Below are 24,881 nucleotides of genomic sequence, written 5' to 3'. Positions count from 1 at the left end.
AGAAAGAAAATAAATTAAATAAGGAAAGTGAATATTTTTAAATATTTTTTAAATATTCTTAATTTATGGTTAAGATTTCGTAATTATTGTTTAGATTTGTTCTAATACATTTTAGAATGCGTATTCTAAATTATTTAGAAGATAAACAAATTAAGAAAAATCGACATTATACCTTAACGTGATCGGTCACCATCTCTTCCACCTTCCACAAAAGCTTTCACTTACCTGTTTATGATGCAAATCTATGTTACTTGTGGTGTATGGACACTGGATGCCAAGAAGGAGTGGAGATTTATTGATGATGAAGAAAAACGTGCTAGATTACTGACTTTGCAACCCACTACATCTCTTGAAGAGTTGAAGGTTATGGTTTCAGAAGACTATGAAATAGAGCAAAATATGTTTGATGTGGAATTCAGTTATCTACTCACAGAGGTTAAAGTTGATTGTCCTCCTGTTGTATTTACAAATGATAGAGGTATGAAAAATTTTCTTGCATATCTGAAAAAGATAAACATGATTCGGTTGTTTGTTACATTCAAAAGAGTAGTTGATGGTGATAGGAGTAAAGTCCAGTTCGATCTGAATAAGTTCCCAGCTGATAGTAGTGATGGTTGTAATGTGGAAGTTGATGTAGGAAAATCAGTAGGTATTATTTCAAGGAATTCACCTAAGCTGACTAATGATGTATTAGAAAAGCGTACTGATGCTAATCTTGGTGATGCTGCTGTTTAAAGTTGGAAGATTCAATGGTAAAAAAGGGTGAATATTTTGAAGGGTTTTTTCTCAATTTCTCGATCCCTTTTGTTTTCTTAATTTGTCGAGACAAAGTCACAATTTCATTATTTTCTCAAGACCCATTACGAAAAATTAGGCCCACTAGACTTATTTTCTCAATTTTCCTTATTTCGATTTTTACTGATTTTAAAATTTCAGGAGACAAAAAAAACAACAAATTTTATCTGAAAATATAACTAAGGGTATAATTGGCTATTTTTATATCCAAAACCCTATATAACCAAACTTTTCAAAAAAAAGTGTAGATGGCCAAATTTTTGAAAAAAGATCTTTTATTTATAATTTTCCCATAAAATTTTGTATGTTTTTCTATAGTCTAAAAAAAGTATTTCTATTTTTAGCTACACATACAAGTGAACACCATCTTAATCACATGATTGTTGTGATCTTCTCAACAATGAAGAAGAAATCATAAATATCGTTTAATTAGCCAAATTAAATGTGATACTTAAAAGACTCTTTAGAAGTAGGTTAGATAAGTTGGAGGCCATGTTGCCTCCCACCAATTTAATTTTCGTTAGGCTGTTATATAAATTTGCTTTGAAGCTCAAATGCGTTGTCCCAATTCCCCCCATACCTTTTTTTAAACCTCAATTCTCTATCTACATTTTATTTTTATTTTATATTTACTACGTCATATTAATTAAAAAATGGAAGACAATCGTATTAGACCACAATAATACAAATATAGCACTTTTAAAAATCATATAAACCTAACATTTTTTCCACTTTAGATCATCATTATGTGTCACCTGTTCCCTCTAATCTAATATTAAATTCCGTCGGTAACAAGTTTATACAGGTTACAAAGTAGTAGGTGGAATGGAACCGTTGAAGGCTGGAAAGAACATCATTATGATATCATCACAAACTTTGCAAAACCCATAAGCTTAAATTCACAATAAATACATTTAAAATCATGTCATCACAATAAATAAATGAAAAAAAACTCAATGGCACAATCGTAATTTCATTCACAATCCACGTCCATTTAAGTATTTAACTAAACACCATCTTCTTGATCTTCTAGTTCCCTTCAATTTAAGCTCTTCTTTACTCACTCACTCACTCTCTCTCTCAAGCAACCAAACACTTCATCTCTCTCTTGAAACAATGGCGAAGAAGATGAGTTCACTCATCATCTTCAACATCATCCTCCTCCTGATAATCCAAACCCACGCACACAACGTCACACGCCTCCTGGCAAACCACCCGTCATTCTCCTCCTTCAGCCATTACCTAACACAAACCCACCTCGCGGACGAAATCAACCGGAGAACAACCATAACCGTATGCGCCGTCGACAACGCCGCCATGGCAGCGTTAACCTCAAAAGGCTACACAATCTCAACTCTCAAGAACATCCTCTCGCTTCACGTCCTTCTTGATTACTTCGGAACCAAAAAACTCCACCAGATCCGTGACGGCTCTGCTCTCGCCGCTACTATGTTCCAAGCCACCGGAGCTGCTCCTGGAACCACCGGATTCGTTAACATTACGGATCTGAGAGGTGGTAAAGTCGGGTTCGGTCCTGACGGCGGAGATCTGTCTTCTTTCTTTGTTAAATCTATTGAAGAGGTTCCTTACAACATCTCTATCATTCAGATCAGTAGAGTTTTACCGTCCGAGACTGCGGCGGCTCCGACTCCGGCTCCGGCGGAGATGAACCTCACTGGAATAATGTCGGCTCATGGCTGTAAAGTGTTTGCTGAGACTCTTCTCACTAACCCTGCAGCTTCAAAAACCTATCAGGTACTTTTACTTAAAACCCTCATTACTTACTTACTAATTACAATAATTAATTCCAATAATTAGGTAATTGTCTGTTTTATTGAACATTAAACAGATGCATGTCGCTTTATAAATGTAGAAACTAATTGGAAAAATATTGACAGTAATTAATTACTAATGTTGTAATTTTCTGTTGACGAATTATAAATTAAGTAATCAGTTAATCAATGCATGTGGCTTTATAAAATGTAAAAAAACAATAGTTAAACAAAAAGACTCAGTTACTTACAGTAATTAACCCCTGATTAATTAGTAAGTGATGTGTACTAGAAACAGGAACTAAACAGAGATGCATGTGATTGTTCTGTTGGCTTGTAGTCCAATAGCAATATTGGTTTTGAAACAAAAAAAAAAAAAAAAAAAAGTCAAAAGGTGTTTGAACTGTTTGGTTAATTAATTCGAATGACTAATAATGAGCAAATATAGTCATAGTCTTGATTACCTCAATTATCGCAACATTATTTGGTTACTTTTCCAATTCATTTTCAAATTATGAAACCTAATTCTATAACCTATATATATTTTCTTTAAATGGTTCATCTTTTCAAATATGAAAAAGTAGCAATAATTTGTCCTACTAACTCACTAGTCACTAGCCATTATAATTGAGAGTAGCTACTAAAGTTTCAAACTCCACTATCTAAATTAAGTCAACTTCAAGATCTGAAGAGATATCTGACATAATGCATCAGGTAGAAAAATATAATGGGTTTTGGATTTGTGTTTATTGTTGTAACAGGAGAGTTTAGAAGGAGGCATGACAGTGTTCTGTCCAGGAGATGACGCAATGAAAGGTTTCTTGCCCAAATACAAGAACTTGACAGCTCCAAAGAAAGAAGCTTTCCTCGATTTCCTCGCCGTCCCAACATATTACTCAATGGCGATGCTCAAATCCAACAACGGTCCAATGAACACACTTGCCACAGATGGAGCTAACAAGTTTGAGCTTACTGTACAGAACGATGGAGAGAAAGTTACGCTCAAGACAAGGATCAACACTGTCAAGATCGTTGATACTCTCATCGACGAGCAGCCTTTGGCTATTTATGCCACGGATAAGGTTTTGTTGCCTAAAGAGCTTTTTAAGGCTTCGGCTGTTGAAGCTCCGGCTCCTGCTCCAGCACCAGAGGACGGTGATGTTGCGGATTCTCCAAAACCAGCTAAAGGTAAAGGGAAAGGGAAGAAGAAGAAGGCTGCACCGTCGCCTGATGAGTCGGGTTTTGGTGACTCGGATTCGCCTGCGGAAGGGCCTGATGGAGAGGCTGATGATGCGACCGCTGATGATGCTGGTGCGGTTAGGATCATCGGAGGAGCTAAGGCTGGTTTGGTGGTGAGCTTGCTCTGCTTGTTTGCTTCTTCTTGGCTTCTATAGTTCCACTTCTTGTTTCTTCTATGTTCTTTTGTGAATCTTTATTTATGGCTTTTGGGGGAAGTAAATGAGGATTATTTATTTCCCCCCAATTATTGAGTTTTTTTTTCTTCTTCTTTTTTAATTTTAAAAATTGGTTGTCGAATTAAATTTAGTCGGTAGTTTATATATTTTGTGTGTTCTTGTTTCACGTGTTTGTTTAGTTTATGATGTAACGAATGGGTGTTGGGGAAAACTTAATACTCTTTATCTTCTATAATGATACTCTCTTGGAAGTCTAATTTGGATGTGTCACATTCCATCCTATAATCTAATATGTCTGCAACTTAGTGTTTTGCTTTGCTCCATTGAAGATTAGACCTTGTAACAGTGGAAAATAGCATATCCAATAGCTTGTGTTAACACTTAATACACGCACATTTACCAACTTTTGAATTTGGTAAAAAAATTGACAATCGAATTCAATACAAATCCTATGAGCTAGAATAATAACCACAACAAGAAGGTAAAAAAAATAAAGAAGAAGGGACAATACTAGAATTTGGTCACAACCTTATGTTTGTGTTTTAACAAGGTTGGTCAGTTACGCAACTAAGAACACCTACTGATGGATGTATGGCCTTGAGAAGTGAAGCTGGTCGAGCTACTATACTCGACATTTTCGCATAGGTTGGAGAATCCTCGTTCCCTGACGGTGTAAAGAAAGCGCCGTTAACCATTTCATCTCCTTCTGATTTCCAATTCCATTCCATCCATTCATCGTCTCCATTTACACTCTCTCGCTTTGTAACCTGTGTATAGGAGGACATGTGAGTTTTAGAAGTATGTAGTGGTAAACATTTTGGTTAGAACTAGTCCATACGAGGAACAAAAAAACACATAAAAATCAAATTAATTTTGAAATAAAACTCCTCAAACCATAACAAGTGGTAATAACAATTCTGAAACATTAATATTAAGTTGAACAGTTGAATATGGTTGATAATTAAAGCAAACAGTTGAATTAATTTTTAAAAAATCAGTTGATATGGTTAAATTATACTAATTGTTATGTTAAAAACGCTCATAGTTTTGTGGAGCACATGTCACGAACGTGTACGTACCTCCTTGGTGAACTGATTATCTGAAGCTATGAAAACATTTCCTTGGCTAAAGATGGTTGGATTAGCACTTCCACCAATAGCATACATCTTCCACTCCCTATAAATGTTATTCACTATGTGAAAATATCCATGCCTGCACCTACACACATTATAGCTCCATTAAATTTTACAATCAGTACTTTCTATATACATAAATATACATTGGTATTTTTAACTTATATAAATTTGATAAGATTGTTGTACTAGTTACCTCGGCATTCTCTGGACAAGTCCTTCACCAAAATAGTTAAAGGCGATCGTAACTCGCATATCCTGATCACCCGAAAACTCATCACTATGACCCAAAAGCATGACTTCATTATGATTCAACATGTAACTATTCGAAATCGTTATATCCGTGGATCCATTCACCGCATCAATAAGCCCATCGTAACATCTCTCTAACGTACAATGATCAATCCAAATATCCCGAGACTCGAATATCGAGATCCCATCTCCATCCGAGTATCCTCCCAACGTAGTAGGTACACAATCGTGTATATAAAGATTGTTTATAATTATATTACTAACTTTATATAAAGTTAAACACGGCCCGTAACCTATTTGCACGTTGTTTCCTCTACCGTCAATGGTTTTATACGATGCTACTTGGAGATCTTGTTTTAGTTTAATTACCATGTCTCGATCAAAAATAATCCATAGAGGTTGATCTTGTGTTGCACCGTACCGTAGCGTACCTGGAGATGGGTTTAGAGGATTGTCGTCTCCTGAATCAGTTACCGTGTAGTACTCGCCAGCTCTACCGCCTATTGCATCGCGTCCGAATCCAACCGCGCAATCCGCGAGGTTTCTGCGGTTGTCCTTCCACTTCTCGTCGCATCTCCAGCACTCGTCGATTACATTTCCATTTGCTGAGCAAGGAGCTGTTGAGTTTGACGGCACTGATGTGGATAGTTGCCTTACAATTGGCGGTTTAGGAACCACAAACGCAAACGCAAACGCATGAGAAACCTTTAAGAAAAACAAGAAAATTGTTAATACAATTGACATATTTGTTGTGTGTTACAAAAGAGGTTAACAATTTCACTATGAACAACGTAATGGTTATAATTTGTTCAAATATATATGCAAGAGACATTTAAGTGCGCTACAAAATAAATACGGAGGTAAGTTAAATTAGGTGAAAATTGAAGGGATTGGGTCCAATACATTACGAAGACATTACGCCGTTTTATACTGGTGGATTTGATTTTTATAAAACAAAAACAATAACGGAGGCTATTTAATTGTTTACCTCATTTAACACAACTACGTGCCGTTTAAAGAATCGGTAACATGTCATGTAGTTTAGACTCTGTGTCTTCAAACAGCACACATGGCTGCCTCATCGTGCGTTTGTTTCGTCCGTTAAAATGGTAAGAGGACGGCACACGTTTTAAAGCGTAAACATATAAACAGCGTGGAGTTTAGTTTATTTTATCCTCTCATCCTGATGTGTGTTTAGCTCTCTTCGTGTTTGTGTGAAGTGAAACAGAAACAGAGCAAAATGGCAATATCTCAGCTTTTTGCTCCATTGCCATCTCTCACCGGAACTCTAACCCTAACCGGTCGTCGTTCTTTACTCCCTCTAAACCCTACTACCCAATTCCCAAAATCTAGACTTTCCAAGGACAGAGCCGCCACACTCGTACTCCAATCCAAGGGTGATGATTCCGTCGACGCATCAGATCGGATTATCTCAGCCGTCTGTTACTTCTACCCATTCTTCGATGGGATTCAATATGGTAAATTCATCATCACACAGTACCAACCTTTCCAGATTCTCATTCAACCTTTGTTTCCTGCCATCAGGGCTTTCAAGAGCTTCCCTTTCAATGGGTTTCTTATCTTCATCACTCTCTACTTCGTCGTCGTGAGGAACCAGAATTTCAGCAGGTACGTTAGGTTCAACACGATGCAGGCGATTGTGCTTGATGTCCTGTTGATTTTTCCGGATTTGCTTGAGAGGAGCTTCAATCCAAAAGATGGGCTTGGTTTAGATGTGGTGATGAGTTTGGACAGCACTGTCTTCCTCTTCTTGCTTGTCTCTTTGATATATGGATTCTCTGCTTGCTTGTTTGGTCTCACCCCCAGGTTGCCCCTTGTTGCTGAGGCTGCTGATAGGCAAGTCCTTTGATGCAAGAACAAATTATATGTTTTGTATGTAACACATATGCTGTGATTGTAACTTTCTCTGTATTGGATCTGATTCTGATAATCAAAACATACAATGTAACTTTTTGATCCATTGAAAAAGGTTCCTACAAGAAAGTTGACAAATAAAGAATAGAAAGAGAGATATCATATAACAATTCTTGATTTTGATTAGTTCTCCTCATCACATATCTGAAAAAGCAATATGGTGAGGAAAGATCAATTCTGTAACAAAAGACAAACACAACACTCGTGACTGTTTTTACATATCTGCACTCATCTGTCTAATGAAAGGGACAAAGTTGTTCCAGTTCTCGACCCTAAAGATCTTCTCATTCATTCTGCAAAATGTAAACGATCTTAGAGTGTCCCCATTCGGTTGCACACAGTTCTCTCGTATTTGCCTTAGTCCCATCTGTAGCAGAATTCATTCAAATATCAACGGTTAATAATCAAACACTTTGACCTCATCGTAAAAGGACTACAGAATGTGCAAATCTCTCACCTCATCAAATCTTTCGCTTGTGTTTCTGCCAGTCACATGTAGTGTCCACTTCTTCGAAACATCGTGTATCTAGCAGAAAAAAGTGACAATGTTGATCAGTCCATGTTGATTGTCTCAATCAGGAGAAGCTAATATTGCAGCATAGATATAACAGAGAAACTAGACCAGTTTGGAGTGTATCAATGGAAGTAAATAGTGCTACAACACTGAACGGTCTAACTACAAGGAACATACATAAATCTTCACATCAACAATTGAACATAATTGGATTCTAGATCAAAAGTTAAACGAAAGAAAGTACCTGTCTACGCAATCCTTCAGGGCTGCAAAGATATTTCTCAGGTGTTTCACTGTCTGCCATATCTAAACAGCTGGAAAAGATATGAGAGATTCATCCCGTCAGCAACACAGAACCATGCAGCTTCGATGAATTATGTAATTAGTAAAAGAAACCTTAAGAAGAAGGTTCTTACGGGATATGCAGAGCAGCACCATGGCGAGACAAGACAGAAGCTACAGGGTCATAACCATCCCTGAGGGCAGTATTGTAATAACCTGCAGTTAGTTCAGCAGGATGTGAAGATGTCTTATACCACCAATATATTCCACCAATTTTTGCAACCAGCATTACAGAGCTTTTCTCTTCTTCCTGACGTCTCCGCAAAACATCGGCTGCCTTTGCAAGAATAGCATCAGCATGACAAATCAACTTCCCACTGTACCATTCCTATAAATGAAAAACAGCTGTTATTTATAATCCAACCTACTAGCCACTTTTGCTGAACAATACTCAAGATCATAATAATGCGGATATGATAACAGAATTGCCAAAATATGATATGAGAACATACTAGAAAGAAACGACCATAGTCAGAGAGAAAGCTATCATTGCCCTCCTCAAAAAAGGGAACACCAGAGGGAAAGCTGTTATAGCAGCCAGTATCTGGAGGATCTCTGCCTCCCCATTGAGGTTTGCCTTCTTGGGATGCCACTGCCATCAAATCTTCCATCCTAAACCAAGTAGTATAGTTCGCAATCTGTAAGTGTATTTCGCACAGGCAAATAATATTTTTGAATAAAGAGTCACTCACATGTACTTGTCATGACATTGGAATTCACCAATTCCAGGGAATTTCCATCTCCCATCTCCAGAAGGATGTGCAGGATATCTGCCAGAGATTCCATGTCAGAAACTTCTCTTATAGCTATTGTGGCTTATGTAAGGTAGTCCACAGAAAATAAGAAGTACCTAAGCTCTCCCGATGGACCAAGACCTACACTTATTTCTTCAATCACATTCCCAATATACGCTTCAAATTTTGTAGAAAAACTGAGCATAAAGTCCTCATAGCATTGGACAGCAGTACGGCCACCGAACAAAGGAAGTTGATCGACTCCAAGTGTGAGATAGTCATTGTTGGAAAATCCATTTTTATCTCGATAGTATATATCCTTATTGACGTCTCCAATCTGGAAATTATCAAAGGAAAAGCTACTGAGTGAAACTATATTAGTATATTACTAATGCAACAAGCAGATGTACAAATTCTTAACAACGGAAAGCAATCCCAGCGCCAATATAATCAAGTAAGCATCCGTGATTATGTAACAGAAATCAAGATTCTCCATAACTTTCACCATAAAAAAAAAAGACAGCTATCAGTTCTCAACCTCAGGAATATTCAAAGAAAGAAGTAAAATCCGACTCAGACAACCTTTGCTATGTTAACAGCAGACAAATAACTAAAATACCTTTAATTCTAACAATACAAACCTCTCGGATCCAGAGTGGAAGACTGATACCTCCTTTCCCACCAAACAAGTGCATATTTGAGTGAAAACAAAGAGAAACATGTAACTTCAACCCTGCCTCAGAAATCAGCCTAAAGAGCTCTTCATACAGTGACCATTTAAACTCAAGAGGACAGAAACGCTCTACGATCCCCCACCAAACCTCCACTGCGATTCCATGAACGCCAGCTAACTTGAGTGCCTTGAGAGAAACAGTTAAAGCCTTGAGCCTGAAACAAAAAAACAGATAGAAAAATTCATTACCTGATTGTCATCAAGAGAATGAAAAATAAATAAGGAACCAAAAGAAGAAACTACACTCGTATCGTTCTGAAAATGGAATACTACTATATTTCATACCATGTAAGGTAATATAAAGAAACATAACCTTTTAATCTTTGGGCACCCAGAATCATCAATTCCAAATGTATCAATCGGCATCATCACGAAAACTGGAACTCTCTTGTGCCTTGATGATACCAATACAAACGATCGTGATTTCTCTCTAGCATCCATGCTATTATTCATGTTCATCAACAACAACTAAAAAATCGATTAACGAATCACTCAAAAAAATCCAATCCAATCCTACTCGCGAACAACTAGTTTCTTCCCCAAACTGATTCCAGTAAAGAATCGTCCACGGTTCTAATCGCTTCCATTTTCCTTGAATTTAGCAGCGACCGAGTGAGAGAGAAAAGAGAGAGAAACAAATTACCTAAAGATTCGGCTGTTTCCGTTGACGGAACGGAGCTTAGTGATGAAACGGCCGCGTTTGAAAGGAGGAATCATAGAAACGCTACGGAAAAAGTTACGATTACGCTTCATTCTCTGCTCGAGGAAACAAGATTTCAAAGAAAATCCTCCGGGATGGAAGAAATTGCGGCCGGATACTCCGCGACAGCCACATCCAATAACTCCAGTCTCCGCCATTTTCGTCTTCTTCTTCTTCTTCTTCTTCTCCTTCGTCGGAGATATTTCTCAGATGGTTTTAGATGCGGAGGAAAAAGAGACGGAGATGGAGTACTCAAAACGCAAAATTTTTATTTCTCTTTTTTTTTTTTAACGACACAAGATTTATTTGGGGCTCTTTATATAAATGAAGAAAAATATTAACTTTTCATAATTCATCTTTGACCCCTCTACTTTTCTTTAACTGCCTTCCTTTGTGAATTTGTTTTCCAAAGCTTTTGTAATTGACCCCATTAGTATTTTACTTATGATTTGTACCCCATTAGTATTTTTTTTTTTTTTTTTTTGTGCACCACCCCATTAGTATTTTACTTTGATTTGTACTCCTTAATTAGACACCACGTGGCTATAAATAAATTATAGGTTATCCGCAGTAAAATTACCATAAGTAAATAGTATTAAATAACATTGAATTGAAACAAAATTGTATGAGGACTTTTTTTTGGGTATGATCAAAATATGAGGACTTGACTAGCATGCATATACACACATACTCAAAAGATGGTAAAAGTTTTATTATAATCGTAAATTTATTGACTATAGGCTTTTAAGAAAGGAAGAAGAAAAAAAACTATATATTGAATTTACAAATTTTCTGACGTGGAAACATCTTGACCCTTAAGTGGATAAGAGCATTGTAAAAATTATCCATTACAACATTATCCCATGCTACTAGCAATCATCAAACATTGCTTACCAATTGTGGTGTGTTTTGGGGCTTTTTTGGTAATCGGAAAATGTCTTCACAGGTACAATTATTTTCGGATGCATTGTCATATATATAGAGTAGTAGATCAAATTAAAATCATGGGTCCACTGTCCACGATATGTCACGTTTCACTCTTGTACTCATCAAGTTGGCAAAACTTATGTTTATCGTAGCTGATTTATTCGAATACGTATGTATGTGTAAACATTACTATAATGTTTGTAATGAGTTAAAAAGACTGTCAAATTTTGGTATGCAAGTCTTGAGTACCCTGGAAACATGTGGGTTGGATTTGGATCAGTCAAAGTGTCAAACATGTAAAAACAAAAAAAAAAAAAAATATTATGTATAACAATTACTTTTACGTATATATATGTAGGTGGTTTAAATTACTTACTGCATCGAATTAAAACTGCATGGGACATTTTTCACTTTTTAGTGTTGGGGCTGTGTTCTTGTTTGCACGTTTTAGCATGAGCAACATACATGGTCATGGCTAGGATATACATACGTGAAAGAAACGAGATATGTCTCTTTTCTTAACATCGAAGCGAATGGATTTAGAAGCTGATTTATCTCTCTCCGGCATGAAATGAATTAAAGAACCTAAACCGTCTTTATAAAAAAGAATATTTAAGAAAGACACTAATTAATTCGCCCAAATCACAAAAATCAGAATCCTCTTTCTTGATCATGCTAATAATTATATAAAATTTACCTTTTTATTGAACTCTTATCCCTTTTTGTGAACATGGAAATTAAAGATTTGTATAGCCTCATCCTCTTTAATACTACTCGGAACAAATGGAAAGAAATAAGATATCAGCATTGCTACCGCAATTTAGGGACCGGAAACAATATTTGGGAATAAACCATATATTCTTTCTTTATGTTTGTGTGTAATATATATAAACACAGAAAGAGGAACTCCATTGTTAAATCAAGAAACTTCAGAAAGTGGAGAGGGCTATTCGAGAAGGTACTTCTATGCGTTTCTTTTAACCATTTTTTATTTACTTTACTTTTATATAGCTATGTGGTTTCCATATAACTGTACTTTATTATACGTGTTTTAGCGTATTTGGATTTGGAATTAAGCACTAAAAGTTTTGAGGGCTCTGTTTGTTCTGTGGCTTCGATTGATTCACGTAGTACAGCCCATATTTTTATACCGCGTTCTTCACATATGCTGTTATCTTGTTCACAATTCACATGGTGGTAGTTTATTACTGTTAATTAGTTCCAAATGTATGACTATTAGTGAAAATTTTGACGAAATTAAAAAATGATATGAATCTTTGTTCACAAACTACACATGTAAGTCCGACACTGCTATATGAAATGTTAATAATTTGAAATCTAAAAGCTATGAGTTAAAATTTATAATTGACGACAAAATGCTACTATTCTTGTACTCTAGTGCTTTCGTTGCAAATGTTTACAATTTTTGTATATTTTGGTGAATGATGATATGTATATTAGTATTTCAATTTACATGATTATGAGCTGTTGTTGTTTTTATTCCTTTTTTTTGGCTATAGATTAAAACCAAGGTAACTGGATGGGTCGAAAAATGGTAAAGATGGAGAAGATACCGAACGAGAAAACGAGGATAACGACTTACAAGAAGAGGAAAGCATGTTTGTATAAGAAAGCCAGTGAGTTCTCAACACTCTGCGGCGTGGACACTTGTCTCGTTGTATACGGCCCGAGCAGAGCAGGGGACGAGATGGTCGCTGAGCCCGAGTTATGGCCAAAGGATGAGAGCAAAGTCCGTGAAATCATAACCAAGTATAGGGACATTGCGTCAAGCAGCTGCACCAAGACTTACACCGTGCAAGAATGCTTGGAGAAAAACAACACCAAGGTGGAGAATTCGAAGACAGCGACCAAGTATCAACCATGGGACAAGCAGCTCGACAAATGTTCTTTAAACGAACTCTACGCGGTTTTCATGGCTGTGGAAAACAAGATTCAAGAGGCTACGAATAAGAATCAAACATTTCCTGACAGTACTTCTTGGTCTCAAGAGCAACTTGGTTTATCCGGTTACAATCAGCAATGTCTTGAACAGTTTCAGTTGTTTCCGATGCCTACTATGGAGCACAACGAGTTCTCTTTTTTCCCTTTCAATAACCAAGTTACCTCAACTAAGACAGAAGTACCTTCCTTCTCACATGGAGCAGAGCCGATGATAACTAACGGGCAAACATTCTTTTACGGGAGTTGTTCAGATAGTCCATACGGTCCGCTGGTGCAGAGGACAGCTTACATGGAGCCAATACAATGGGGTTTAGGAAACAGTATGTTCAACGACATGAAGCAGTTTCCAGAGTATCCATTCCGGTTTGCACAAAATAATGACTTGGAGGATTCAAGTAAACATCCTATGTGAGACATGTCATCTTGTTACTTTCTTTTAAACGTTGGCTGGATTATTCCAAGTGCTTGATGAACTTTTGTAATTCAAGTTTCTCTATTAGTTTGGGTTTTTCATAATTTTCTAATGGAATAAGAAAATTAAATTTTATGGAAAAATTATACTCCATATATATGGCTCTACTGATATCAATGAACTACTACAATAATTGTCAATACAAAACAACAAGCATATAAATTTCCCTAACTAGAGTTACAGTCTGACAAAAAATTTACTACGTTAGAACCAAAGTGGCTCCTACGATGAGCAATGTGCATAGCAGATCGTGTTGAATGGATTTAGAAGCCGACTTGGCTCCTGCGGGAACTTCAGCAGTTTCTGGCGCCAAGTTTGCCGTCGCCGGTGCAGAACTATTTACCGGACCTCGCCCGTAAGGAAATATATCCGGCGTATTCGCTGGTGTTGATGGAATACCAGGGATTGTTACAGGCGGTGTTGCTGAAGTCTCTGGAGCATCGGCTGAGACTGGTGGTTGGTTTGATGGTGCGGTGGCGGAAGATACAAACGAGGTGGTGGGACTAATCGTCGGAGGGGAGATTGGAGACTTCACTGGAATAGTAGCGGGAGGGGAAAGAGGGGAGGTTGCGGGAGTTGAGACAGGAGCCGTGGCGGTAGTCGGAGTGGAAACAGGGGAAGTCGCCGGAGATAAAACAGGGGATTTCAAAGGAGTCGAAATGGTTCGAGATGTAACAGGGGAAGTCGCTGGAGATAAAACAGGAGATTTCAAAGGAGACGAAATGGTTCGAGATGTAACAGGGGAAGTCGCCGGAGATGAAACAGGGGATCTCGAAGGAGTCGCAATGGTTCGAGATGTAACAGGGGAAGTCGCCGGAGATGAAACAGGGGATCTCAAAGGAGTCGCAATGGTTCGAGAAGAGACAGGGGACGTCGCCGGAGTAAAAACTGGGGATTTCGATGGAGACGGAGCGGTGGTCTGAGAAGGGGAAGTCGTCGGAGTAAAAACAGGGGATTTCTCCGGAGTCTGCATAGGCAAACTTTGCTTCGTCGGAGATTGCGCCTCTGGAGAGTTTTGTATTACGGGAGGATGTAAAGTAGGCGTATGGGAAGGAGACTTCGTCGGAGATATAAAGCGATGAGATTTTGACGGAGGATGTTGTTTCACGGCGAGTCTCGGAGACTGAGCGGGTGCATTCTCCGCTTGTACATTACCATAAACAGAAATTAAAAAGACAAAAATAGGAATTACAACGAAGCGATGCATCGTGTATCTTGTTTTGTGTTTTGATTCTGGTAATGAAAAGCAACAATCCAAATTGTTGTGTGTGTTTGATTCTCTGTTCTGAGTTAAATGAGTGTTCGCAAGTTTTGGTTAATGGATTTATAACAGAGAGAATAAAATAATACTAATAAACGAAACGTCGTGAATCGTGATATTATGACCGTTGGTGGCGCGGCGCCTGTGTAGTTACCGGCTGTAGGAAGTGAAGTAGCCGTTAAACCGGTTGTAACCGGTTACTAAAAGACGACATGAAGTTTAGTGAAGGGAAAGGTCGTCAGACTATACGTGATGTTTGTTTGGAAGGTTGTCGAAAGTCATACTGGGTCTTGTAACTAAGCCCATTAAAAAGAAAAGCTAGCCCATTTGTTTTGGATTTACACGTGTTCTCTTCGCTTAAAAAGGGCTCTACAATACGCACGGTGCACGATAGAGAAATTAGTTGGATTCCATCGAGAAGGAAATAAAATGTTTTATTTAATTGTAAAAAGAGAAAAATAAATAATAAGAAAAATTCACAAATCTGCCGGATTAGGGTTTCTAAGCCTCTCTCCGTTTCTTGCTTCCGGGGGACAAAAGTCTCGTCTTCTTGAGATTGTTCATGTTTCGAGTGAGAGCGTAAAGCTTGTGGGTATTCTGATTTGAGAATCGGAAAAAGAAAGGAGCTTTCTTTTAACATCACCTGGAAAGAGAGAGAGAGAGAGAGAGAGAGAGAGAGAGTTTAAAGATGGATGAGGGAGATGGGAGAGATCAGATGGATCAATTCCATCAAAACGAGGCGATATCTGCCGTAGCTGACGACGGGTTTATGGCGGAAGAAGAGGATGATGATTATGAGGATCTTTACAACGACGTTAATGTTGGAGAAGGGTTTCTTCAGTCTGTGAAAAAGAGCGACGAAGCGGGATCTAGAAACGACGAGGATAAGGCGAAGGTTGGTATCGATGGGGAAGATAGGGTTGAACCGGGTTTGGGTACGCCCGAAGCTGAGGTTTCGATACCGGGTTTGGTTGGTGAGAGCGTTGTTAAAGAAGGAGAAGGAGAAGCAGGAGGAGGAAGTGGTGGTACTGATGTGGTAGTCGCTTCTAGTGGATATGGAGCTCAAGAGGTTAAGGTAAGCGATGTTAGCCAGGAGATTCCTGATGGAATTGGTGCTGGTACTGGAGGAGGGCTTAGAGTTGAGTTAGGGCCAGCTGCTACTCGGGCAACTGATCTTGAGGTTCCTAGAGGAAATAACATTGCTCAGGGTCTCTTGCCGCCACCACCACATGTGTTAGGAAATAACGAGAATTTGATGAGACCTGTGATGGGTCATGTTAATGGTGGGACTCTTCCTGGACCTGGTATTAGCATGGTTGGGAACGGAGGTAATATAGCTATGCCTGGTGTTATTGGCGGGGGAACTGGTGGAGGAGGCAATGGGACTTTTCTTTTCGTTGGGGATTTGCATTGGTGGACAACTGATGCTGAGCTTGAGGCAGAGTTGTGCAAGTATGGTGCTGTGAAGGAGGTTAAGTTCTTTGATGAGAAAGCTAGTGGGAAGTCGAAAGGGTATTGTCAAGTAGAGTTCTTTGATCCTATGGCAGCTACAGCTTGCAAAGACGGGTTGAACGGTTATGCATTCAACGGCAGGCCTTGTGTTGTTGAGTATGCGTCTCCGTATTCTGTTAAGAGAATGGGAGAGGCACAGGTGAATAGGACCCAACAGGCACAATCTGTAATTGCACAAGCTAAGAGAGGAGGGCCTGCTGATCCTCCGAGTAAACCTGTCGTTGCCAACAACAACGCCGCTATTGGCGGGAATTTCCAAGGTGGGGAAAATAGAGGATTTGGTAGAGGTAATTGGGGTAGAGGCAATGCTCCGGGTGGTAGAGGACCTGGTGGTCCAATGAGGAATAGGCCTAACGGGATGGCAAGAGGTTTGATAAGTAATGGTGCTTTTGGTCAGGGCATGGGTACAGGGCCTCCTATGAATATGATGCATCAACCAATGATGGGGCAAGGGTTTGAACAAGCTTTTGGTGGACCTATGGCCAGAATGGGAGGCTATGGAGGATTCCCTGGGGCTCCAGGTCCACCGTTTCCTGGGCTTTTATCTTCTTTCCCTCCTGTAGGAGGAGTTGGTTTACCTGGAGTGGCACCTCATGTGAATCCAGCGTTTTTTGGACGAGGGATGCCGATGAATGGAATGGGAATGATGCCTAATGGTGGTGTTGATGGAGGGCATAATATGGGAATGTGGGATCCTAATAGTGGAGGATGGGCTAGTGGTGAAGATTTGGGTGGTGGAAGAGCTGCGGAATCGAGTTATGGAGAGGAAGCTGCATCTGATCATCAGTATGGAGAGGTTAATCACGATAGAGGTCGTCCAAATCCTGTGAAAGATAAAGAAAGAGCTTCAGAAAGGGAATGGTCTGGTTCATCTGATAGAAGGATTCGTGAGGATAAAGATGCTGGTTATGAAAGGGACATACCAAGGGAGAAAGATGTTGGTCATGGTTATGAGATGCCAGAGAGAAGGCACCGTGATGATAGAGACACTGGTCGTGAGCGTGAGAGGGAACATCATCATAAGGATCGTGAACGCTCCAGAGATCGTGAGCGAGAACGTGAACGTGACAGAGAAAGGGACAGGGAGAGGGATCGTCATAGAGAGGGATCGTCACAACGATACGGTGGTGATCATCGTACTAGACACAGGGACGAACCTGAACATGATGATGAGTGGAACAGAGGTCGGTCATCCAGAGGACACAGCAAATCACGGTTGTCTCGGGAGGATAACCATCGCTCAAGATCAAGGGATGCTGATTATGGGAAAAGAAGGCGGCTTACTACTGAATAATTCTCGGATAAAAGTAAGTAGTTGATTCTAATGGTATCTTGCGTTCCTTTGTATCGTAAATTCTACCATTCTTTTTGATGTTTTGCTTTAAGTTTTTCTGACTAATAGTTAGCTGTCTTGAAGGACATATCGTTGTCTCATTGTCTAAACTGTAATGTATACTCAAGTAGATCAATGGTTTATACTTTGTTCTCTTTGCTGACTAAGGTTTCTGCTGTCTTCTTATATGTATAACGTTATGGGTAGATTGACTTTTGAGAGCTCCTGCGAAACTATAATGGAAGAAAAGGAAGAAAAGGATGAAGAAAGAAGACCTCAGGGAAAGGCAGACTCTTGTCACAGAAAGAAGTCTCTCACTGGTGAAATCTCTTCTTCAACTCAGCTTAGTTACCTAGAAGTGGAAAGAAACTTGGCAAACGTTTGCCTTCTTTAAGTTATTAGACACCTTACCTTTTGCCATTGTTATGTGAAACTTCTAAAGACCAGTGTGTTGTGGTGATGTTTTGGCCTTTCGGGTTTCCATCCATTTGTGTTTAGATGTTCTTATTTTAACTGTTTCTGAATTTGTTGTTCTGTAGTTGTATTAGTTACAGCCAAAATAGTTAGCCTGGCCAGTGTTACTGATCTTGTTTCTCCATGTTTTAGCCATTTGGGCTGTATTGTATGTATCTATCATATTGTAAGCCCTTCATCTGCCTTAGGATCATCAGAGATGTGCATCCTTTGGGATTGTGTTGTTGTGATTTCCAAAAGTGATGTAGTAGATCATTCTTTTGTGTTGTTGTAGTAGAGGGAATCTGGCAGCTCCTTGTTCAAGTTTGTACATAATAGAAAGTCATATTTCTCCATGTTCATGTTCTTTTTTGTGGAAGTTTGTGTAGAGCTATTAACACATCCTCATCAATGACATACAGATCCTATTTTCTTCATTAGCACTGGCCAAGTTGGTTCTTCCTTGTTCTGTTGTGCTCTTTAGATATTGCTTAATTTCATTAGAATAGGTTTCTTTTGAGTATGCATGCTCTCTTTATGTTCATGTTTGTTTGGATAAATTATTCTTTTGGGACCTTCTTTCTAGGCAATCTATCACAAGTTTACATACTCGAGCTTGGTTTAGAATGATTGAAAAAAAAAAAATCATTAATATCAGCATCAATGGCCTCCCTTACTCTTTAATCAAGCGAGATAGTCAAAGTATTAAAGAATCGAGGGAAGTTAACAAATGTCTTTAGAAGGTAACCCAAAAATCAAAAGGGTGTTTAAATGGGCCATGAATGCTAAAGGTGCTTATGTTTTAATTGTATACACAAACAAAGCTGCTTATCTGATAACATCTAACTTCTGGTCTTCCTCTCTCTCTGACTCTACCATAAGTTATACAAAAAAAAACCACAATTCAAGACCAAAAAACAACCAACATATTACATTCTCTGATATATTTGCCTAATGACTGAAGATAGGCAATGGAGGAGAGAGAGATGCGGTTAAAATAGCAGCTAGACTAGATTTATGTGCTTTGTGATCAGGCTTTAACCTCCTCTGCACCACCAGATCCTCCAGCTTTCTCTTTCACTTTATCTTCTTCTTCCTCCTCATTCTCGGCATCCTCTTCTTCTCCTTCCTCATTATCGGCCTCTTCTGCTAGCTTTTTGAGCTCATCTTGGATCATCAGCTTAATAGATGATTTTCTTGAGGTGAGATCGATTTTGAACTTTTTATCTGAAAGACAGGTGAAAACAATGCACTTTAATCAAACAAACCAGCAAGAATAAGCAAGACCATCAGTGAAGAAAACAACTGCCAGGAAACAATCCCATCTGGTATTTACCAAGTCGCTTGAGGATGTCAGTGAATGTAGCCTGTCAGAAAATGAAAGCATTAATTAGATATCTTCTAAACTCAATTACTATAATTTCATGAAACAGATTTTTCATGGTTTAAAATCCTCACTGTGTTGAAGTCGACCCCTTTCAAGATATCAATAATTGCATTTTTCAACTCTTCATCACTAGGCTCCTTGGTTTTGTCTTTCCCTTTTCCACCTCTTTTGCCTATTAGCAGATAAAAAAGAATGACAAACACGGGATAAAACAGTGTCAGACAAAAACTAAGAGGCTGTAAAATATCGGTTTAACTTCTGCAGTATAAGACCACGCATTAAGATTTCTCAAGCTTCTGACTAATCAAGCATTAAGATTTCTCAAGCTTCTGACTAATCATGTACTCATATATGCTTTATTAATAATGAGAGATTTAGAAAGCATGGTATGACCAAACCTGGTTTCTCTTTTGATGCAGATTTTGAAGGCGCCGAGGACTGCTCCTTCGCTGGTTTCTCAGTCTTCTTCCTCTTTGAGGATGCCTTTGGACTTGTATCACTGTCGTCATCACTCTTTTTCCTTTTACCTCCTGAGCGCTTCTGAGTAGCTTTCTTTGGTGGACTGGATTTCGCAGAGACTGCAGTTTTCTTGCTTCTCGATTTCCCTGATGATTCTTTCTTTTTAGATGGAGTCCTAGAAACACGTTTCTTCTTTTGAGTTTCTTCCTCTGACTCCTCCTCAGATTCAACTTTGTCCTCACTTTCAGAAGGCTGAGGCGCCTCGTCCTCAGATTTATCAGGAATCCCATTTTCATTCTCCTCCTCATCTTTAACTTCATCTTCCTCCTCTACCTCCTGCTCTTTCTCTTCTTCTTCTTCTTCCTCTTTCTCTTCTTCAGACTCATCATCAGAATGAGGTAAACTCTTTTTCTTAGTCCTTGTTGCTTCCTCGGTCTTTTTTTGGCTCTGTAAAGAACACAAAAAAACTAATCAGATTTTCGGTACTTGGACTAGACACAAGAACACAGGGAAATGAAAAACAGCTACACATGCATCAACCAATACAAAGATTCTTTCCACAGTCCACAGTTTCTAACACAAGGATTTAAACCTCCAGTTTTAAGCTATTGCCTGATACCTTTGCTGATCGTTTGGAAGATGAGTTTCCAGCTGCAGGTGAACTTTTCTTAGGAGTTCTTTTGCGCTTCACACCCTTTTCAGTAGGAAAAAAAAAAGTTTTAGTATGCAGAATAAATGTTTAGGCTCAACTGCCGAACGGAAAGGGTTTCAACACCAAAGTAACCTTGTCTTTCTCATTAAGAAGAACATCACTTGTCGCATGAGGTTTCTCCAAAAACTCAAGCAGCTTCGTAACAATGTCTTCCTACATTGGAGGAAAAGTACCAAACAGTCAGTTGCCAAGTTGATTACATGGGAAAAATAAAGAGGACTTGACCATTAACATGATGCTCATTCAATCATGACAGTAAAAGAAGCTCCAAAAAACGAAACTTAGAAATGAAATGAGTAGCCATAATAACCTTCTTAGCTGTAGCCTTAGCAACTGATATGTCAAATATTTCACAAAACTCCAGCAATTTATCTTTGTTGTTTTTGTCAAGCTTCTCTTTTACTTTCAATTTTGCCTTTTCCTGCCAAATATCATTTGAGAAATTTATGTAAGAAATATGACAAGAGCTTATGTAGAACAATAAATGTGTTGTCTCGCATACCTCATCTCCTTGCCATTTATAACCAGAAAAGCGCAATATGTTCGTCTTGACCTGAGTAGCCTGTCAAAGCAAGAAAATCGAGCCACATATAAACATGATTAGCAGACTCTCTGTAATTTTAAGGATACCACAAAAACTTTAAATATCTAATGGAGTGGCTAAATATGAAAGAGATGCTCACTTTTCCTCTCCTCCCACCGAATAGAATTTGGTGTATCTGCTTGAAAACTTCATCAGACTTCTTCCTTGATATCTTGTAAGCAACTGCAGAGAAAAATATCTTGTTATCAACTTCATATCAAGTGCAGATGAGAAAATCTAGTCACCAAAACCAAAAGAAAAACATCTCACAAAAAAAGGAGTGACAAAGCCAGAAAAAAACAAAAATCTAGAGATAAGAAAAAGCAAGCCTAAGCAGTCAGATAGAGCACTACAGTAATAGTAAAAGGACTATGTGCTCAAGCAAATCCTTAGAGAAGCTAAAGCTGAAAAGACTGTTCAAAGATATATATTTAGAATATGAACATACCATTGGGGATATCTTTGAGAGGTGTCCCTTTTCCCTGTATTGTCCAAAAGCAAATTATAATCAGATCTAACAATAAAACACAACATACAAACCAAACAAAGGAAACTATTTGCAAACCTTTTCAACATGAAATTCCCTTGAAGAATCTTTATCAATTACTGCAACAAGCCTTTCAACAGATTTTCGCTCACGAACAGGGCGATCAGAGAAAGGAGTCCTAGGTTCTATGTCCTTCGTTTCTTCCTCACTCTTTGTCTTTCCACGAGCTTTCTCAGTCTTCCCTTTCCCTCGCTTGTTAGACTTCTTGATATCTTCAATTTTGTCTTCCTTATCATCATTACTCTCTTCTTTTTCATCTTCCTTATCATCCATGCTCTCTTCTTTTCCATCTTCCTTCTCATCCTCTTTATCTTCATTTTTATTTTCATTCTCGTCCTTACTCTCTGTTTTATTGTCTTTCACGTTTGGCACATCGACTTCAGTGTCTGCCTCCACTTCTTCTTCTTCTTTGTTTGCTTCCTTCACTTCCTCTCCTTTATTTGTTTCCTCCTCTTTCCCCTCTTTCCCCTCATTATTTTCCTTCGATGCCTCTTTTTTGTTATTTTCATCCACATTATCCACCTTTTCATCCTCATTGACATCGGCCCCCTTGTCTCCACTGACCAGCTTTTCTTCCTCTTTGATGTCTCCCTTATTCCCCCCTTGTTCGTTTCCATTCACTTGCCCTCCTTCTAGTTTCTCCTCCTTAGATTCTTTCTCAGTTTTCTCTTGGTCTCCTTCTGTTGTATCTATCTTCATATTTTGATTTTCGTTGTCTTTTATATCTTTCTTGCCATCAGACTCCACATTTTCCTTCATTACAATATCCTCCTCAGTGGCACCTCCAGAAACACCATCATCAGCTTTCAACTTTTTGTCATCTGTGTCTTCATCCATTTTATCATCTTCTGGTTGTTCCTTGTCTTCGTCCTTCTTAGCCGTCTCCACTGGTTCCTTATCTCCGTTGACATCTTTCTCTTGTGATTTTTCAGTCTCAGCTTTCTCTTCTTTTTCTGTAACCTCCACCTCTTTATCTTCCGTCTCACTTTTTCCTTCATGTTGCTTAATGTCATCATCTATCTCCATTTTCTGAGGACCAATATCCTCAGCTTTCTTATCTTCCTGTGTTTCCTTGCCACTAGCTTTCTCCTGCACTTCTTTTCCACTGATTGCATCTGATGTCTTCTGAAGAGAACTAGTCCCATTTGCTGTTGGCTCCACAGAGACTTTTGTATCTTCTTCCCCCATTGCTAACCCAATGTACAGCAGATCTTAAAGCCAGAAACACGCTGTGGAAAATACAAGCTTAGTGTTAAAAACTTACACAATAGGGGCAGATTGTATAATATCTCTTGACACAATTTCAGATATTCATAAAACAAAAGTCACGCCAAAGAAGGGTTACATAACCCAAACCAAGTTCCACCAGCAAAGAAACTCAATGTGCAAGAATAACAAGAGAATTCAAAGAAGGAACAAACTCATAGCAACATACAACTACATAAAACTTCAACAGGCACTATCAAGGAGGAATGGAATGAAGAAAAAGATCCAATTTTTATATAATATAGACATCAAAGCAAGTTCTTAATGATTCAGTCCAAAGCTAAAAACCAAAAATTTTCCTCAATTTGTAAACTTTTCTGGGAAGAAAAAACCATAGATTTAGATCCAAACCACAACCAACCACGATGTGTAACTCAAGAAGAATCCAAGAGCTCATATAGATTAGTCTCTCTCGAAACCTCAAAATTCGTATGTTTCTCAACTAAACAAACACAAAATCCACAAATCAAAAAGAACGCAAAACACAAACCCTAAAAAACGCGGCTTCAAGGAGCAAGACAACAACCAAAAAAAAACAAAAAAACCCTAACATGCGAATATAAACGAAAGATTAAACAGCAAAAACAAACAAAACAAGCTCACAGTGTTCAAATAGACACGAAAAGGAGGAGACTTTGGAATTTTACCTCGCTCTGCTCTCTCTCTCTATCCAAAGGCTCTCAAAGCACTGAGCTTTTTTTTTTTTTTTTTTTTTTTTTTTTTTTTTTCTTTTTTTTTCGAATCAGAATATAAAAAAAGAGACCAACGCTCCGATTTCTATAAGGGATTCGGACGCAAAACCGGATTTTAAATACAGTTAATTGCCACGTCGGATATGTTGAACGGTTCAGATTTCGTGTTCGATACTCTCGTGGATCGGTGACGCTAGACAAAACCCCAACCTCCGGTACTGTTTCTTTAAGATTAGACTAGAGTGATCTAAATAAAAGTCATGATAATTAATTATTTTAAAGTAATTTTTACTTTTTTAGTCATAAATTTTAAAGTAATTTTTACTTTTTTAGTAATTTTTAATTTGATGATGGTATTAAATTTTAATATTTATTAGTTGTAGAAAATACAAAAAATTTCTTTATGATATTCCTATTAGTTAGAAATACTTTTTTTAAAGAAGTTATGATGGATATTTAATACTAAAAAATACTTTTTAGTCCGTGTTTAACGGTTTTTCCACGTGTAATATTGTATTTCTATATTTTGTTAATGAAATTAATCTGGATACTTACCATTCGTGGAAATTAAAATATTTTCTTAATTAAAATTATCTTTCTCGGATAAAATAAATATTTTTAATGAAGTTATGATCGATATTTAATAATATAAAATAACTTCCATTTTTACTCGTTGTGTGTTTAATAGTTTTTTTCCTATGGTACAATATAATACTATATATGTTTTACATTTTGACAATAAAATTAACTTTGATACTTTGTCTATTTATAGAGAATACTACTTTATTTGAGATTACTTAGATATATATAATTTAAAAAAAAAAATAGAATCAATATTTAATAATGTAAAGTAATTCAGTAGTGTAATATTTTGCAGTTTTTCTTTCACAACGATATATTTTAATAATAATATTAATTTTATTCGACATCATCTATATATGCACAAATGAGAAAACATTAGAATATACATATCTAGTAAAACAAAAATTT

At 37.9% G+C, this 24,881-nt stretch overlaps 6 protein-coding genes and 1 pseudogene across 14 annotated transcripts; 4 read left to right on the top strand and 3 right to left on the bottom strand.

Moving 5' to 3' along the window:
- The first annotated feature begins 1,684 nt into the window (after positions 1-1,684).
- LOC104732264 (fasciclin-like arabinogalactan protein 1) lies at positions 1,685-4,239 on the top strand. The gene is made up of 2 exons (XM_087489083.1): positions 1,685-2,550; positions 3,329-4,239. Exons 1-2 carry the CDS (start codon positions 1,912-1,914, stop codon positions 3,959-3,961), a joined length of 1,272 nt encoding a protein of 423 aa, XP_087345209.1. The 5' UTR covers positions 1,685-1,911; the 3' UTR covers positions 3,962-4,239.
- An 87-nt stretch (positions 4,240-4,326) lies between these two features.
- LOC104732214 (putative pectate lyase 21) lies at positions 4,327-6,265 on the bottom strand. 2 transcript variants are annotated; one of them, XM_087489091.1, is made up of 4 exons: positions 5,799-6,265; positions 5,312-5,373; positions 5,062-5,200; positions 4,327-4,749 (listed from the first exon to the last, which is right to left on the bottom strand). In XM_087489091.1, the coding sequence occupies exons 2-4, from the start codon at positions 5,368-5,370 to the stop codon at positions 4,525-4,527; spliced, it is 423 nt and encodes a 140-aa protein (XP_087345217.1). In that variant the 5' UTR covers positions 5,371-5,373; positions 5,799-6,265; the 3' UTR covers positions 4,327-4,524. The 2 variants fall into 2 exon arrangements, with proteins under 2 accessions (XP_087345217.1, XP_010450056.2); XM_010451754.3 differs by having other exon boundaries at positions 5,312-6,265.
- A 308-nt stretch (positions 6,266-6,573) lies between these two features.
- On the bottom strand, positions 6,574-10,738 carry LOC104732249 (inactive beta-amylase 4, chloroplastic). 5 transcript variants are annotated; one of them, XM_087489065.1, is made up of 10 exons: positions 10,269-10,738; positions 9,939-10,067; positions 9,534-9,780; positions 9,009-9,229; positions 8,851-8,928; positions 8,611-8,770; positions 8,233-8,486; positions 8,061-8,130; positions 7,760-7,828; positions 6,574-7,669 (listed from the first exon to the last, which is right to left on the bottom strand). In XM_087489065.1, the coding sequence occupies exons 1-10, from the start codon at positions 10,481-10,483 to the stop codon at positions 7,517-7,519; spliced, it is 1,596 nt and encodes a 531-aa protein (XP_087345191.1). In that variant the 5' UTR covers positions 10,484-10,738; the 3' UTR covers positions 6,574-7,516. The 5 variants fall into 5 exon arrangements, with proteins under 5 accessions (XP_087345191.1, XP_087345197.1, XP_087345200.1 ...); XM_087489071.1 differs by having other exon boundaries at positions 9,939-10,093; positions 10,269-10,622; XM_087489074.1 differs by having other exon boundaries at positions 9,512-9,780; positions 10,269-10,622.
- On the top strand, positions 6,608-7,384 carry LOC104732232 (protein TIC 20-v, chloroplastic pseudogene; annotated as a pseudogene). The gene has a single exon (XR_015582554.1). The product of XR_015582554.1 is annotated as a protein TIC 20-v, chloroplastic pseudogene (transcript).
- Positions 10,739-12,778: 2,040 nt separating the features above from the next.
- Positions 12,779-13,643, top strand: LOC104755400 (agamous-like MADS-box protein AGL82). The gene has a single exon (XM_010477777.2). The coding sequence runs from the start codon at positions 12,793-12,795 to the stop codon at positions 13,624-13,626; it is 834 nt and encodes a 277-aa protein (XP_010476079.1). The 5' UTR covers positions 12,779-12,792; the 3' UTR covers positions 13,627-13,643.
- Positions 13,644-15,311: 1,668 nt separating this feature from the next.
- Positions 15,312-18,601, top strand: LOC104732196 (uncharacterized). Its single transcript, XM_010451734.3, has 2 exons — positions 15,312-17,766; positions 18,000-18,601. Exon 1 carries the CDS (start codon positions 15,636-15,638, stop codon positions 17,751-17,753), a length of 2,118 nt encoding a protein of 705 aa, XP_010450036.2. The 5' UTR covers positions 15,312-15,635; the 3' UTR covers positions 17,754-17,766; positions 18,000-18,601.
- Positions 18,602-18,980: 379 nt separating this feature from the next.
- Positions 18,981-24,140, bottom strand: LOC104755381 (DEK domain-containing chromatin-associated protein 4). 3 transcript variants are annotated; one of them, XM_087489045.1, is made up of 12 exons: positions 23,847-24,140; positions 21,952-23,162; positions 21,835-21,868; positions 21,487-21,569; positions 21,306-21,365; positions 21,114-21,224; positions 20,876-20,956; positions 20,711-20,785; positions 20,031-20,538; positions 19,704-19,804; positions 19,582-19,612; positions 18,981-19,472 (listed from the first exon to the last, which is right to left on the bottom strand). In XM_087489045.1, exons 2-12 carry the CDS (start codon positions 23,119-23,121, stop codon positions 19,276-19,278), a joined length of 2,451 nt encoding a protein of 816 aa, XP_087345171.1. In that variant the 5' UTR covers positions 23,122-23,162; positions 23,847-24,140; the 3' UTR covers positions 18,981-19,275. The 3 variants fall into 3 exon arrangements, with proteins under 3 accessions (XP_087345171.1, XP_087345174.1, XP_087345177.1); XM_087489048.1 differs by having other exon boundaries at positions 23,803-23,948; XM_087489051.1 differs by lacking the exon at positions 23,847-24,140 and adding an exon at positions 23,690-23,813.
- Between the last annotated feature and the right edge of the window lie 741 nt (positions 24,141-24,881).

This window comes from Camelina sativa, chromosome 2 (genome assembly GCF_030686135.1).
Source record: "Camelina sativa cultivar CO46 ecotype springtype chromosome 2, ASM3068613v1".
In the NCBI taxonomy this organism is placed as follows: domain Eukaryota; kingdom Viridiplantae; phylum Streptophyta; class Magnoliopsida; order Brassicales; family Brassicaceae; genus Camelina; species Camelina sativa.
The sequence above is the reverse complement of the archived record's forward strand: the minus strand, read 5'-3'. Positions and strand labels throughout refer to the sequence as shown.